Below are 17,177 nucleotides of genomic sequence, written 5' to 3' on the forward strand. Positions count from 1 at the left end.
ACTAAATTAAAACTAAACTACAACTAAACTAAAACTAAACTACAACTCAACTAAAACTAAACTAAAACTAAACTACAACTAAACTAAAACTAAACTACAATGAAGCATTTAGAAAATAATGAAAACTAATAAAAACTATCAAACCTGCTCTAAAAACTAATTAAAAGGAACTGAATTAGAGAAAAACAGTCCAAACTAAATAAAACTAAACCATAGTGGAAAATCCAAAACTATTAGAACCTTGCTGACAACTAATTATTAATAATTATCAATATTATGGTGATTATATAACAATTATTAGTCGTTATTATTAGGTTTATTATTTGGAAGGAGCCATTAAATGTGCATCACTAGTCACTATCACAGGCACCAGATCTAAGTGGCAGAGTGGGAAAAAAAGGACCTTCATGTCGTCTTCCTGGACCTGGCCAACGCCTTTGGCTCTGCGCCCCATGAGCTTATCTGGACTGCTTTTAGGTTCTTCCATATCCCTAACACCATCACAGCCCTGGTTAAAGCCTACTTTCAAGACTTGCAGTTTTGTTTTTCAACCCCTGAGTTCACCACCTCTTGGCAGCACTTGAAGGTAGGCATCATGGCCGGATGCACCGTTTCTCCCCTGGCGTTCGCCATGGCAATGGAGATCATCATCCCAGCCTCAAAATGGATTGTGGGCGGACAGCAAGTCGGCTCTTGTCTTTGCCTTCCTCCCCTCAGAGCCTACATGGATGACATCACCACCCTAACCACCACCCTCCCATGTACCAGGAGGTTGCTCAGGAAGCTGGAGGACAACATCAGGTGGGCCCGCATGAAGATCAAGCCATCCAAGTCATGTAGCATCTCAGTAGTGAAGGGAGTAGTTGCTGACGTGAAGTTCTTCATCGGAGATGATCCAATCCCCACAGTATCCGAACAGCCAATCAAGAGCCTCGGAAGGTACTACGACGCAAGCCTAAAGGACAGGTACCAGGTAAAACAGCTGCGCAAGGACATCAGTGCTAGCCTACGGTCCATCGGTAACATCCAGCTACCTGAAAAACTAAAGATCTGCTGCCGTCAGTTTGGTCTCCTACCCCAGATGTTGTGGCCCCTCAGTGTACGAGGTCCCCATCTCAACAGTATAGAAGCTGGAAGGAGGAGTCACAGCATACATCAAAAAGTGGCTTGGACTTCTGCAATGCCTCACCAACATAGGTCTCTATGGAGATGGTGTCCTCAAGCTGCCCGTCACCAGTCTCACAGAGGAATTCAAGTGTGCGAAAACACGTCTCCAGATGACACTGAATGAATCCCAAGACAAGGTGGTGAGAAACAACGCACCAACCTTGGTAACTGGGCGCAAATGGACTCCAGCAGCAGCAGTGGAAGAGGCAACACCAGCTCTCACACATTCTGACATTGTGAGGAACGTTCAGCATGGAAGAGGAGGCCTGGGCCTAGAAACTAGCCACCCAGCATGGAACAAGGCCACTGCACCAACATGGAGGAAGATGGTGGTTGAAGAAATACGCCGTCAGGAGGAGGCTGCAAGGTGGGCCAAGGTGGTCTCCCTTGGTAAACAGGGACAATGGACACGGTGGGACAATGTGGAGAGGAGGAAGCTCAGCTGAAGAGATGTGCGGGCCAAGGAAGCGTAAAGCCTGAGCTTTACCATCAGGGCTACTTACGATGTCCTTCCAACACCAACCAACCTCCATCAGCGGTTTGGGGAGAACCCAGCTTGTACCCTCTGCTCCAGACCAGCCTCCCTCCGGCACATTCTAACAGGGTGTAAGGTCAGTCTCACCCAAGGACGGTACACTTGGCGCCACAACCGAGTCCTAAACAGTCTTGCAGCCACCCTGGAAGCTAAACGAGCTGCCATCAACTCCCTGCCAGCGTCCAATCCCCCATGGTCCGATCCCCCATGGTCCGATCCCCCATGGTCCACTGCCTTTGTCTGTGAAGGAGCTAAACCAACCAGGAGCAGCTGTGCACAGGCAGAGGCCAGCTGCACTTAGCGTGTGACTGGAAGATGCTGGTGGATATTGGACAACAACTGGTGTTTCCTCCAGAGATTGCCATCACCACCTTAAGACCTGACCTGGTGCTCTGGTCCCCCTCCCTAAAGAAGGTCTACATTATCGAACTCACCGTACCCTGGGAGGATTCTGTGGATGAGGCGTATGAAAGGAAACACCTGCGCTAGGCCGATCTAGCCATTGAAGTACAACATCGCGGCTGGAACACGGAAGTTCGCCCAGTGGAAGTCGGATGTTGAGGGTCTGTGTCAACATCTACCACCAAACTCCTTAGAGACCTTGGAGTAAGGGGCCAGGGTCTGCACAGAGCCATTAAAGCTGCATCGGAGGCAGCAGAAAGAAGCAGCCGATGGCTCTGGATAAAGAGAAACCACACCACTGGGGCCCTCCAGTAGTAGGTCAGGGTTGGGGTGTGGTCGGCTCAGGCTTGGCTCAGGGGTCGGGGCGCCCTGCTGGGTGTAGGCATGGGACGCAAGCTGGGGGCTAATCCCCCTCTCTAGTCTCTCTTCTCTAGTTGTAACGTTCGTCAACATCTGTTTTTTTATAACGCCTCCTCCTCCTCCTGTCATGTGACCTTCAGATCCAGCAGTGGGAGCAGAACCTGGAGCAGCTGAACCTGGACCTGTTCCAGACCCGCTGTTACCTGTCCAGCCTGCAGGGCGGAGAGCTGCCCAACCCCAAAGGCCTGCTGGCCAACGTCAGCCGGCCCTCCAAGAGCATGCTGGGACGTCTGGGCGTCTTCTCTGTGTCCTCCTTCCATGCCCTGGTAAGACCCCCAGAGACCTGGACCCACATCTGGTCTGGACCCGGGCTCATGCGGTTCATCTTTTTTCGTGTCCTTATGTTTTTGTCTTTTCATGCCCTCGTACAGTTCGTCTTTTCGTGTCCTCGTACAGTTCGTCTTTTCGTGTCCTCGTACAGTTCGTCTTTTCGTGTCCTCGTATAGTTCGTCTTTTCATGTCCTCGTACAGTTCGTCTTTTCGTGTCCTCATAAAGTTCGTCTTTTCGTGTCCTCGTACAGTTCATCTTTTCATGTCCTCGTACAGTTCGTCTTTTCATGTCCTCATAAAGTTCGTCTTTTCATGTCCTCATAAAGTTCGTCTTTTCGTGTCCTCGTACAGTTCGTCTTTTCGTGTCCTCGTACAGTTCGTCTTTTCGTGTCCTCGTACAGTTCGTCGTTTCGTGTCCTCGTACAGTTCGTCATTTCATGTCCTCGTACAGTTCGTCTTTTCGTGTCCTCGTACAGTTCGTCTTTTCATGTCCTCGTACAGTTCGTCTTTTCGTGTCCTCGTACAGTTCGTCTTTTCGTGTCCTCGTACAGTTCGTCTTTTCATGTCCTCGTACAGTTCGTCTTTTCGTGTCCTCGTACAGTTCGTCTTTTCATGTCCTCATACAGTTCGTCTTTTCGTGTCCTCGTACAGTTCGTCTTTTCATGTCCTCGTACAGTTCGTCTTTTCGTGTCCTCGTACAGTTCGTCTTTTCGTGTCCTCGTACAGTTCGTCTTTTCGTGTCCTCGTACAGTTCGTCTTTTCGTGTCCTCGTACAGTTCGTCTTTTCGTGTCCTCGTACAGTTCGTCTTTTCATGTCCTCGTACAGTTCGTCTTTTCGTGTCCTTGTACAGTTCGTCTTTTCATGTCCTCATACAGTTCGTCTTTTCATGTCCTCGTACAGTTCGTCTTTTCATGTCCTCATACAGTTCGTCTTTTCATGTCCTCGTACAGTTCGTCTTTTCATGTCCTCGTACAGTTCGTCTTTTCGTGTCCTCATAAAGTTCGTCTTTTCCTCAGGTCTGCAGTCGAGATGAGGCATCCCTCCGGCACCGTTGTCAGTCTTCATCAGGAGGACGCGTCAGGAGACGAGGTCAACCTTCATCCCTAAAGGTCCTGATAGGACAGAATAGACGCTGCGGAGACAACGCCCCCTCCGTCCCTCAGGTGGGTTCAACTGGTCTCAGAACTGCATTGCATTGTGGGTCCCGAGGGACAGTGGACATCCATGAGTCTGTGGATCTGTCCAGTGGGACTCGACTCAGTCCAGTCCCAGATCTTTAAGGGGGACATGGTCCTCAGTCCAGTCCCAGGTCTTTAAGGGGGATGTGGTCCTGGGTCCTGCTCAGGTCTTTAAGGGGGACGTGGTCCTGGGTCCCGGATTATTTCCCATCATGCTCGGCAGCTGAAGCCTGGTCCTCAGGAACATGAATAGGACATAACTCAGATGCTGTAGGTGGGTCCGTAACCCAACTGGGACCAGCTGGAAACAAGGTGCATGATGGGAAAATCTGGGTCTGTGCTTAGATGAGGAAGGGGGCGGGGCAGGGGGCAGGGTCACAGAGGTTTAAAAGCTGCTTTATATGGGCGAAGGTTGGACTAAACTCACACAGCCTTGAATATTTCATGTCGTTTTCATCTGATTTTGTTTTTTAATTTATTTTTATCTTGTGACTTTTTTTTTTTTTTTAGACATTTTTTATTTTTAAAAACAACTAAAACTTTTCACTGTCTCTTTTTGAACGTACAAATAAACAAGTCGAACTAACGGGAACCAAGCGGACAAACTGGATAAAATAGAACAGTACGAGGAGCTTGAGGGTCTGGTTCTGGTCCCATGTGGACCGGTCTGGTCCTGGTCTGGTCTGGTCCTGGTCTGGTTATTTTAGTGCATTTTTGGTTATTTTAGTGTTTTTGGTTATTTTAGTGTGTTATTTTATACTTTCTAATGTATTTTTTGTGTATTTTCAGTGTATTTTTGGTTGTGTTAGTGTATTATAATGTATTTTTAGTGTTATTTAGCGTATTATAATGTATTTTTAGTGTTATTTAGTGTATTGTAATGTATTTTTAGTGTATTTTAGTGTATTTTTGGTTATGCTAGTATATTCTTTAGTGTACATTAATGTATTTTTAGTGTATTTTTGGTTATGTTAGTGTATTTTTAGTGTACTTTTGGTTGTGTTAGTGTATTATAATGTATTTTTAGTGTTATTTAGTGTATTTTAATGTATTTTTAGTGTATTTTAGCGTATTTTTGGTTGTGTTAGTGTATTATAATGTATTTTTAGTGTTATTTAGTGTATTGTAATGTATTTTTAGTGTATTTTAGGTTATGCTAGTATATTCTTTAGTGTACTTTAATGTATTTTTAGGGTATTTTTGGTTATGTTAGTGTATTTTTAGTGTACTTTTGGTTGTGTTAGTGTATTATAATGTATTTTTAGTGTTATTTAGTGTATTTTAATGTATTTTTAGTGTATTTTAGCGTATTTTTGGTTGTGTTAGTGTATTATAATGTATTTTTAGTGTTATTTAGTGTATTGTAATGTATTTTTAGTGTATTTTAGGTTATGCTAGTATATTCTTTAGTGTACTTTAATGTATTTTTGGTTATGTTAGTGTATTTTTAGTGTATTTTTGGTTGTGTTAGTATATTATAATGTATTTTTAGTGTTATTTAGTGTATTTTAATGTGTTTTTAGTGTATTTTAGGTTATGCTAGTATATTTTTTAGTGTACTTTAATGTATTTTAGTGTATTTTTGGTTATGTTAGTGTATTTTTAGTGTATTTTTGGTTATGTTAGTGTATTTTTAGTGAATTTGAATATAATTTTTGGTTATGTTAGTATGTTCTTCAGTGGATTATAATGTATTTTTAGTGTATTTTATTGTATTTTAAGTGTATTTGAATGTATTGTTAGTGTTTCGTGTGTTCTTTTGTGTGTTTTTTGTGCGTGTTGGTGTTAAATGTTGGTCCACATGTGTTGGTCGGTTTCTGCTTCACCTGTGGATTAAAGGTCAGGTTCTGTCGGAGCAGATGCTGGGCTGTGGGGGGGTGGGGGGTGGGGCATTCAAAGGTCCAGGGCCTTTTATTCTCCCAGAATTCCTTTGTGCCTTGGTGTTAATCCCTCCACAGACTCCACAGGTACCCCCCCCACCCCCACCCCCCATTTCCATCTTTCTTCTTCATCTCCTCTTGATCGTCCAATCACAGCAGGTTTTTCCGTTTCTCCTTCACATTCAGGGTTTTACGTGCAAATTAAAACCGTCTGACATTTAGTCTGTTTTTTAAATTTTATATATTTACATATGAAACACTGTGAACGTCTTTTATCTGCATTAGTTTTCATGTTTTTTTTTATTTTATGCTGCAGAGACCTGAGGGTGGGAGCTGGTGCGTGGAGGTGGCGCCCCCTGGAGGCCGCTCTGCACATGCTCAGGTCTGGACTCTGACACCATGGACTTTTCTATTTTCTTTTTTTTTCCTTTTCCTGCTGCAGTTTTACATTATGAGATAAAAACACAAAGAGACAAACCGTTAAAGTGACAAAGAAGTCACACAACTGTCCTTCAGCTCTGTCATTGTATCTATGATTTTACTCATTTATATACAAGTAGTGCAGCTTACTTTTAAAATGTCTCCATGACAACGTGACGTGTTGAGTAAATTTAGGACTTAAACAACCACCACGATCAGATTTAACTGAATATATGACTAAAAAGTTGAATTAATGTGTAAAAACTTCTTAAAAATACCTTATTAATGATTGATAAAGTGTTCATAACCTCATTAACCCTTTGGTATCAGTGCAAAATAATGACAGTAACAATAATAATACCAACAACAACAACAACAGAAAAAAGAATAAATAAACAAACAAACCCAAAAAACAGAAACAAAAACAGCTCTGCATGTCATCTCTGTAGGATGTGCAACAGCTCAGACACTTATTCTGGGGTCAATCCGAAAAATTCTCAACCTTTTAGAAAAACTGCTTGAATTTCTGAAATAAAAAATTGCAGCAGTGTATTCCATGCCACCATTGCCCTATATAACACACTTCTAAATTATTATTATTATTCTGAGTATTGTTCAAACTCTGAGTGTCTCCTTTGTTTTGTCTTTTTACTGTTCGATGCTTCATGTCGTTGCTGTCGTTGTGTTTCCAGGTTCGTGATGAGCAGACGTTCAGTGTTTTCACTCTGCAGTTCTGTCGACCCGACGCAGACACTGACTTTGGTGAGAAAAGACAACATTCATTCATTCATTCATTCATTCATTCATTCATTCATACCTTGGTGTCTGCTCGTAAACACTACATAAACATTGGATTATTTATTTATTTTCATCCTGTCAGTCTGTTCTGGTCTGTGATGGTCTGTCTTGGTCTCTAATGGTCTGTGATGGTCTGTCCTGGTCTCTAATGGTCTGTTGTGGTCTGTTTTGGTCCAGGTTTCGCGGTGACGGGCCACGTGGACGGTTCCGGTCAGACCCGGGTCTTCATCAGTGAAGTGGATCCTCGTGGACCGTCGACCACAGAAGGTACAGGTCCTGGACCGGTCTGAGTCCAACCCGGTCTGAGTCCGACCCGGTCTTCCTGTCCTGGTTCTGACCTCTGACCGCAGTGTGTCCGTTTCCCATCAGGCCTCAGGGCCGGAGACCAGGTCCTGGCGGTGAACGGGTCGTCGGTGTCCGGTCTGGACCTGGACCTGATGCAGAGTCTGTTCAGCCACCGCAGACTGGAGCTGCTGCTGCGGAGGGACCGGTCACATGACCAGCAGGACCCCGCCCCCCCAGCCCACTGGCCCACCCCCGCTGACCCCAGTGACCCCGCTGACCCCTGCCCTCCGCCGACCCCGGTCTGGACCACAGGTAGGACCCAGATCTGGACCCAACCCTGAAAAGCAGATGGATGTTTTCATTTGTTTCTTCAGTTTGATCCAGTTTTCATCGTTTTGATCCACAGTCCAGTTCTGAACCCTTTCATGCACCAGTTATGAGAACCTTCAGCAAGATGGTTTTCCCTGAGTGTTTTCATTTCTCTTTAAACATGAAAAGCACGATGTGATCGAAAAATTTCTTATAAAATAAATAAATAAATATTAAATAAATAGATAGATAAAATAAATAAAAAGTAAAAAAAGACATGAAAAAATAAAAAAATAAAATATAATAATAATCATCATCATCATCATCAGCTGGACACCATGCATTTAATTTTTGAAGCCAAGAAACATGTATTTATTGATAAATTGTGTGAAAACTATGGGGGGGGTGCTTGTGATTGTGGGGGTTTCTGCTCAGATCTACACAAGGTTACCAGTTCATGTCAGACAGGATATGGAGTGTCTTCAAACTTTAATAAAGATATGTGTAAAAAAAACAACAACAACAAAAAACACAAAACCCATGAATATACAATAGAACAGCTGTGGAATAACTGTCCACTGGAGTGACCACTGGAGTGACCACTGGAGTGACCACTATGCATGAAGTCTGATGTGAGTATGATGACGTGGATCCTTCGTCCTTGTGACAGAATCTACATCAGGGACGTCAAAGTCAGGTTCAGGTTCCACATTCAGACCAGTATGAAATAAAATAAAATAAGAACAGAATAATCTAGAAATAATGACAAACACAAACTTTTATATGTGTTTAACTGTGAAAAAAGTGAAATTACACAATGAAAATATTTACATCTACAAATGATCAAAAAAAATGAATAACTTGAACAAACTGAAATTTATTAATAAAAATCAGTGTAATTTAATCAATATTCAGCCTCAGTTTATCATCTAAAATACACACAACCCCTGATCGACACATTATCCTAAAAGTATCAGATGAAAATGATGCATGAACCCAGTTTGTGGATAAAACCACACAAAGCATCAGACTCAGACTAAAGCTACAGAAACCACAAGAAATGTTCAGTAGTTTGTTTGACTTTGTGGAAGTTTCCTCCAAATCACACGCTCCTCCTGCTCCCCTGATCATGGGTACCACTGACTCAAAGGTACCACTGACTCAAAGGTACCACTGACTCAAAGGTACCACTGACTCAAAGGTACCTGACACAAAGGTACCACTGACTCAAAGGTACCACTGACACAAAGGTACCACTGACACAAAGGTACCACTGACTCAAAGGTACCACTGACACAAAGGTACCACTGACACAAAGGTACCACTGACTCAAAGGTACCACTGACACAAAGGTACCACTGACACAAAGGTACCACTGACTCAAAGGTACCACTGACACAAAGGTACCACTGACACAAAGGTACCACTGACTCAAAGGTACCACTGACTCAAAGGTACCACTGACACAAAGGTACCACTGACTCAAAGGTACCACTGACTCAAAGGTACCACTGACACAAAGGTACCACTGACACAAAGGTACCACTGACTCAAAGGTACCACTGACACAAAGGTACCACTGACACAAAGGTACCACTGACTCAAAGGTACCACTGACACAAAGGTACCACTGACACAAAGGTACCACTGACTCAAAGGTACCACTGACACAAAGGTACCACTGACTTAAAGGTACCACTGACTCAACAGACAACAGCCTAACTGCATCATTCCCTTCGTTTACCCCCTCACACAGAACCAGCTGTCTAAACTCTTTCCTCTAGCCGTCCTACCACATGCCTGCTGGACCCTTTTCCATCCTTCCTCTTCCAGTCTGTACTCCTACTATCACAGCACCGATCACACATGTGATTAATGCTTCATTCTGTGCGTTTCCATGGCAACTGTTCTTCCTGGTTTAATCTGATTACAGGTTGGATCCTATTTCAGATGTCCATGTAAACACCTTATTCCAGTAGAAACAGAACAGTTCAGATTAAATTTAAACCTGATTAAAGTCAGTGGTTTAATCCTCTTTTAACTGCGCTCTAAATTCTTCCTGGACATGTAAAGCCTTTATTCCGTTTGGACTTTATTCCTTCCATTCTGCACATGCTCAGTGTCTTGTCCTGTGGCGATGACGCACACATTCTGCGCCGGTGGAAGAATCTGCACTGCAGTCTAGTCTTCCCAAAGCGTTCCAGTGGAATATTCTGATGGGATCTACCAGCCTGGAAAACCCTGAAGGAACAGTTCAACACTGGCTTTGGATTCATTCATTTGTCCTGAACTAATGAGTTCCACAAGTGGGACAAACAGTTTGAACTGCAGCCCTAACGTTAGCTTAGCTTAGCCTAGCTTAGCATAACAGCTTCATTCCTCTGGTCAGACGTAGCCAGGCTTTTAGAGGTGATGTGTAGTATTTTAGGAGTGATTTGGGTCAGTTCAGTTCTCCCTAATCATTCCTTTAGTCCGCTGGGGTCAGTATGATCACAAACTGAGGCTCAGATCATGGTCATGTGACTTACTGCAGGAAGAAAATCTGGGAAATAAAAACTAATGCAAAGCTAAAACGCTAAAGCAAAGCTAATTTAGTGCATGCATCCCTTCAACAAAAAGATTTTCCAACTTCCGTCAACACAACAGTCCACAGATTGTATGAGTGCAGTAAGTCGCAGATCTGAAGAAATAATTAGAGAGAATCGGATTTGACAAAATCACTGAGAAAAGACGACAAATCACCTTTAAAAAACTGGATATGTGTGACCATGGAAATGCAGTGACTATGCTAGGCTAAGCTAACAGAAGGGCTAAGCTAAGCTAACAGAAGGGCTAAGCTAAGCTAACAGAAGAGCTAAGCTAAGCTAACAGAAGGGCTGAGCTATGCTAACAGAAGGGCTGAGCTACGCTAACAGAAGGGCTAAGCTAAGCTAACAGAAAGGCTGAGCTACGCTAACAGAAGGGCTAAGCTACGCTAACAGAAGGGCTGAGCTACGCTAACAGAAGGGCTAAGCTACGCTAACAGAAGGGCTAAGCTACGCTAACAGAAGGGCTGCCAGAACAAGGCAACATGAGCGCTGCAGCACAAACCCTTCTGCTCACTGATCTACCTCATTAATACCTCATACCTCATCAACCGATCAGGCTTTAAAATCAGCCACTCCACTGAAACAGCTCTGTTGTCTGTGACAGAGGCCTTGAAAGAGACTAGAGCAGCAGCCAAGTCCTCTGTACTCATTCTACTGGACTTCTCAGCAGGATTTGAATCTGTCAGTCACACCATCCTGTCATCCATACTCTCAAACGTGGGCATTACAGGCTCATGGTTTCAGTCGTACCTCACTGGTTGCTCCTTCAGTGTGTCCTGGCTAGGGCACACATCTGCAGTTCATCGCCTCACCACGGGGGTCCCCCAGGGCTCTGTGCTGGGCCCCCTCCTCTTTGCTATATACACCACCTCACTGGGTCAGATCATCCACTCACACTTCTTCTCCTATCACTGCTACGCTGATGATCCCCAGCTCTATGTGTCCTTCCCACCTGATGAGCCCACAGTCTCAGATGGTCTGTCTGTCAGATCTGCATGGATGAAAGCCCATCACCTTCAGCTGAACCTGTCCAAAACTCAACTGCTGCTCTTCTCAGCTAAGCCAACCATACAGCAGGACATCTCCATTCAAACGGACTCCTTATCTCTGGCTCCTACCAAAGTAGCACCAAACCTGGGAGTCCTGATAATCAGCTGACCTTCACAGATCACGTTGCCTCTGTCACCCGATCATGTCGCTGTACTTTATTCAGTATAAGAAAGATCAGACCATACCTAACCCAACAGGCCACCCAGCTCCTGGTCCAGACCGTGGTTATCTCCACCCATTTTTATTCCACTGTTTTTAAGTGTACAGCTGCTTCTACGTCTTTTTAATCTATTCTTGTATTTTACTCTATTGTTTTGATTTTTATGCTTCTGTACGACAGTGTTTTAAATGTACAGCTGTTTTATATTTTTAATCTATTCTTGTATTTTTATTCTTTTATTTTGGTTTTTCCCCTGTAAGTCACTTTGGAAAAAAGCATCTGCCAAATGCATAAATGGAAATGTTTATGGAAATTATGAAAAAAAAACCATGATACTCCAGTAAAGTGTGAGCTCGTCTGTTGTGATAAATGTTTGTTTTTGTATAAACAGCTGCAGGTCTAAATGCTCTGTTTGTCTTTCAGCTCCGTCCTCATGTCCGTCGTCTCCTCCAGTCTTTGAGGACACGTGTCCACAGGTCAGAGACACTTTCATTACATCCTTTTGTTTTATTCTTTTTTAGTCCGACGTCCTGCAGGTCTCATGGACAGTAGGATCAGCTGTTTGTCCGTCTGTGGACAGGTTTTCGTGAATCTTCTGTAAAACCGTCAGTTAGAATCGTCTCATATTCGTAACAGCGGTTCCTTCGGGTCAGCTCTACCAAGTCTGTCCAAAGAGTTGAAGAAATATTGAATTTTTTATGAATTTTTGAAATATTAAAAATCGCCATCTATGTAAGTCAATAGGACCAATGTTTTGTCAGATATTAGTCATTTTGAATATAGTAGACCACAGGTGTCAAACATGCGGCCCAGGGGCCAAATCCGGCTCGCCAAAGAGTCCAGTCTGGCCCGCGGGATGAATTTGTGAAATGCAAAAATTACCAATCAATGGTGTCAAAATCATTTGAATTCAGGTTCCACATACAGACACATACAGTCCAATTAGATTTCCAGTGGGTCAGGACCAGTCAAATATGATCAGAATAACCTAGAAATAATGACAACCCCAAATTTCCTCTTTGTTTTTTTTTGTTGTTTTTTTTGGTGTAAAAAAGTAAAATTACATGAAAATGTTTCCATTACCAAACTGTACTTTTACAAAAAACGTGAATAACCTGAACAAATATGAACAAACGGAAATGTCTTTAAAAAAGTTAATGCAGTTGGACCAACATTCGGCCTGTTATTAAATGTTTAGTGCGATTGTAACGTACATGTGTAAATGATGAACTGATAAACTGAGGCAGGATATTATTCAAATTGCACTTGTTTTCTTAAGACAATTCCAGTTGTTCATGTTATTCAGGTTAGATGTAAACCTGATCATAACATGATCTGACTTTTTCCACTGTTATTATTTTCCTGGTCCGGCCCGCTGCAGATCCAACTGGGCTGAATGTGGAACTGAACTAACAGGAGTTTGACAGAACTGCAGTCGACTTACAATCACAGCACTTTGGCGGTGACTGCTGGACAAATGTGGTACTGCATGTATGAATACACAACAGAATAAAAACGAGCACACGTAGAACCTGTGGGTCCAAACGGAACAACGCACCAGTGTGATTCTAATGGGACACAGTTCAGAGGGCAGTCAGCTGAGAACAGTTGAAGATATTGATATAATTCTTATTGGTAATAGACAGGAAGTCACATATGGGCTTTGATTTGGTGCCATGACCTTTGACCTGGAGGGACCTTGAATGTTAATTATTATCCTTAAATATGCCGTTGGACCACAGGAGCCTTAGTCCTAGTTTTAGTTTTTATAGTAAAAGAAGTTGAACTAAAAACACCCAAAACTCCAGACAGACGTCCTCAGAACGGTGGTTTTCACCTCAGTTCATCTGAAGTTTAACATTGTTTCAGTCTTTTTGCATCTTTGTTTCATTTTTGTCTTTTATGTTTTTATTGGTTTCTTTCATTGACATTATCAGTGAATTAAATATAAGAAAATACATCATTTACACTGAAAAATGTCAAATACAGATAATATAATAAACGGTGATAAATCACTCAGTAAAGGAAAAATACAGAGAAAAATCCATCTGTGAACTGACACAAAAGTAGTTCTGGGTGTTTATGGGTTAAAGAGAAACTCCAAAGGAAACGATTTATTAACTTTTAAAACTAAAAACTGATCCAAACCAAAGTGAAAAACTTAAAGATAAAAAAAACTTAACATCATTTCTAAAGTTGAAGACTGAAAATACAGAAATAATGAAGACGTTGATGAAGACTCACAAACGTCTCCTCAAATCCACCTGCTGCAGTTGTTCGTCACCCACAATCCTCCTGTGGGGTCACATGACCTCGGCTCAGACTAATCCAGGCTTTACACACAGAAGGAGGAGGAGGAAGAGGAGGAGGAGGAAGAGGAGGAGCTGGGTTTAGAACTGAAGGAGATTAATGGAGTCGAGTCGGAAAACTGTGGAGATCTGGTAGATGTTGGACCTCAGACACAGCAACGCCTCCTCTTCTTCCTCCTCCTCTTCTTCCTCCTCCTCCTCCTCCTCTGCGTCCTCCTGCTCCTCCTTCTCCTCTGCCTCCTCCTCCGATGGCGGTGGCGTCTCCAGGAGGAGACCCCTGACGATGGGTGCTCTGTGTTGGGTGCTGCCCCTGGAGGAGAAGGAGGAGCAGGAGGAGGAGGAGTTCTTAGCGGGCGTCGGCCTCAGGGCGTTGGTGGACGAGGCTTCGTGTTGTTTCAGCTGCCGACGACCGATCGACGGCTTCATGTTTCTGGTAAAAACTACGACATCAGTGTGGATTTAAAACCACAGTGAGGGTTTACAGAATCTGGATCAGTACCCTGGTCCTGTTAGAGTCCAGACCAGTACCCTGGTCCTGTTAGAGTCCAGTGATCCAGGGTCAAAGGTCATGTCCATCTGATATTGAGTTGTTTCATCGTCATCCTGTTAAATCTGGTTCATTTTAATGTAGTTTAATCTGATCTGATGAAAACAAGTGAGTCTGTTCAGGTTCCACATTCACAACTGAAGAGAATAGAATAGAATAGAACTGAATAGAACTGAATAGAATAGAATAGAATAGAATAGAATAGAATAGAATAGAATAGAATAGAACAGCGTTGTGTTATTGTAGGTGGGAGACAGTGAACTATATTTGTTGTATTCATTGTTATTTGTTTGTTGTTGGTTTGTTTGTTTGTATGTGTTTGGTTTGTTCTTGTTTGTTTAGTTGATTTGTTTTTGTTTGTTGTTTGGTTTGTCTGCTGTTTGGTTTATTTGTTTTTGTTTGTATTTGTTTGTTGTTTCATTTATTTGTTTTAGTTTGTATTTGTTTGGTTTGTTTGTTGTTTGGTTTAGTTTATTTGTTGTTTTGTTTGTTGTTTCATTTATTTGTTTTTGTTTGGTTTGTTTGTTGTCTGGTTTATTTGTTTTTGTTTGTACTTGTTGTGTTGTTGTTGTAAAACTTTCAGACTGGACCCAAACTCTCTTTTTTCTTTCATCCAAACGTACTTCTTTCGATGTATTTCTTTCTTTCTTTCTTTGTGTTTCTTTCCACTTTAGTTTGTTTGAGCTCTAAACTCAAATCTAACTCTAAAACAAACCCTTCATGTTTCCCTTGCGTCTCCGTCCGTCCGTCTCCTCAGGACACAGACCACATGTCCTCGCTCTACCAGACCTTCCCAGAATGCCGAGCGGCAGACGCGGAGGCGCCCAAGAACCCGTACGGCGGAGAGGCGGGGCTTCAGCCGGCGAGCCCCGCCCACCTGAGCGTCTGTCAGCGTCTGCGTAAAGTTATCGAGGAGCTGGTGGACACGGAGAAGTCCTACGTGAAGGTGAGTGGCGTCCCATCATGCATCAGCCTGCCGCGTTCAGCTGTGGGGGGCGTGTCTTAACCTTGTTGTCCTCTGCCTTGGTCTCCTTCAGGACCTGGTCCGTCTCTTCGACCTCTACCTGACGCCGCTGCAGCAGGAGACCTTCCTCAGTAAAGACGAGGTAAACCCAGAACCACATCCGGACCCGGTTCCGTCCGGTTTGAGTCCGGCGGTGTTTGATTGACAGCTCCGTGTGTCCCCAGATAGAGGCGCTGTTCGGCAGTTTACCGGAGATGTTGGACTTCCAGAGGGTTTTCCTGCACACGCTGGAGGACAGGATCGCCTCGTGTCCGAACCTCGGCAGCCTGGAGACGCCGGAACAGTTCAAGGTAAAAGCTCCGCCCCCAGGACCGTCTGGAGCCAATCAGATGAGCGGAACATCCTGGATTTTTTCAGATGGTTCATGTGACTTTAGCCACTTCTTCCAACGCACGAACTTTTACCAGGAACAGTGAAAAACCTCAGTGTGTTTCCACCTAATTTACCCGGTAAAATCTTTTTTTTATTATTTATTTATATTTTTAATTTTTATTTTTTAATTTTCTTTATTTGAATTTTTTTATTTTTTATTTTCTTCGTTTCTTTTTCTTTTTAAATTTTTTTAAAAAATTTTATTTTTTTACCCGGTAAAACCTGGTGTTTCCACCTAAATTACCTGGTAAAATCTTTCCCTTAACCCCAAACTTTCCCTGATTGGACTTTTCAGATTCCATGAATTCTCGGGGGCGGGACTATATATTGAAAAACTCTGATTGGTTGAATCTAGTGGCTTATGCCTCTTTTGTGTTCTGTAGTAAAACATGAGGAACGACAGAACAACTGAAGCGTCCTCACCATGGTCGTTTGGCCTTGAGCCTCTTCTTTTTTTAACCCCCCCCCCCCCCCCCGCTGGACCAGAGCGATACTGCAGTTGCTTTTACTGATCTGAATACATTTCCAGTAACTTTGAGGCGGAAAGATTCAGATTAACGGGACGTCTTTTACCAGGGAAAGAAGTTCCTGGGAATCTGGTGGAAAAGGGGCTAAATTTTCCAGTGTTTTAACATTTTGATACTTGTTCCTTGAATTATCATGTTTTTTTTTTTCTTGTGATACTTTGACTTTTCTCCTTAAAATGTCAGATTTTTTCGCCAATGTACAGATCTGCTTTTATGTCAAATATTTGAGTAGAGTTTTAATTTATTACAATTTTAATTTTCTATACCTAATATTTGGAACCAATATTCACTTTTAAAGCCTTGGAAAAGGTTCGTTAAGCATCTGTGTGTTATTTATGCAATAAATTATATACATTTTTCAAATCGGATTTTATATTTTTTTTTGTGTGTTTTTGTCCTTTTGTGTTTTTATAGTAGGTTAAAGTGAAAAAATAATAGACAGATGATCTAGATGAAGTTGTGCTGAAAAAACAGATCCAAACATGGGTATAGTAAACATTTGTTTCTATAGTATATAAAGGCCAAATCAAAAGGACTGAAAAACAGACAGAATAGACTCAGACCACTAAGGGTTAACAGGATTTCATTCCCAGGTAAATCAGTTCCTGGAATGTCAGTGGAGAAGGGGTTAATGACTGAATGCATGTGTTTGTGTTTGTTTATGTTTGTGTTTATGTTTGTGTTTGTTTGTGTTTGTTTGTGTAGAAACTCCTCTTCTCTTTGGGCGGGTCCTTCCTCTACTACGCCGACCACTTCAAACTCTACAGCGGCTTCTGTGCCAATCACATCAAAGTCCAGAAGGTTCTGGAGCGAGGTGGGTTATCAGCCCGATTCTGCCCTCCCCCCCCTCCTCCCCGCTGGCCACAGTGTGCCACTGCATCACCAGTTAAAACGCTGTTTGTTCTCGGCTGCAGCGAAGACGGACGTAGCCTTCA

At 42.8% G+C, this 17,177-nt stretch overlaps 1 protein-coding gene across 1 annotated transcript in view; it reads left to right on the plus strand.

The window, feature by feature from the left end:
* Nucleotides 1-17,177, plus strand: part of LOC115414896 (T-lymphoma invasion and metastasis-inducing protein 2-like) — a 41,485-nt gene that overhangs the window by 14,947 nt on the left and 9,361 nt on the right. The window contains exons 6-18 of the mRNA XM_030128257.1: nt 2,605-2,790; nt 3,812-3,958; nt 6,170-6,235; nt 6,966-7,035; nt 7,249-7,338; nt 7,441-7,668; nt 11,887-11,939; nt 13,909-14,205; nt 15,077-15,265; nt 15,357-15,425; nt 15,508-15,633; nt 16,948-17,056; nt 17,157-17,170. Of these exons, the coding sequence (XP_029984117.1) occupies nt 2,605-2,790; nt 3,812-3,958; nt 6,170-6,235; nt 6,966-7,035; nt 7,249-7,338; nt 7,441-7,668; nt 11,887-11,939; nt 13,909-14,205; nt 15,077-15,265; nt 15,357-15,425; nt 15,508-15,633; nt 16,948-17,056; nt 17,157-17,170 (1,644 nt within the window). The remainder of the gene's footprint in view (nt 1-2,604; nt 2,791-3,811; nt 3,959-6,169; nt 6,236-6,965; nt 7,036-7,248; nt 7,339-7,440; nt 7,669-11,886; nt 11,940-13,908; nt 14,206-15,076; nt 15,266-15,356; nt 15,426-15,507; nt 15,634-16,947; nt 17,057-17,156; nt 17,171-17,177) is intronic.

The sequence above is a fragment of the Sphaeramia orbicularis genome, chromosome 24 (genome assembly GCF_902148855.1).
Source record: "Sphaeramia orbicularis chromosome 24, fSphaOr1.1, whole genome shotgun sequence".
NCBI lineage: Eukaryota > Metazoa > Chordata > Actinopteri > Kurtiformes > Apogonidae > Sphaeramia > Sphaeramia orbicularis.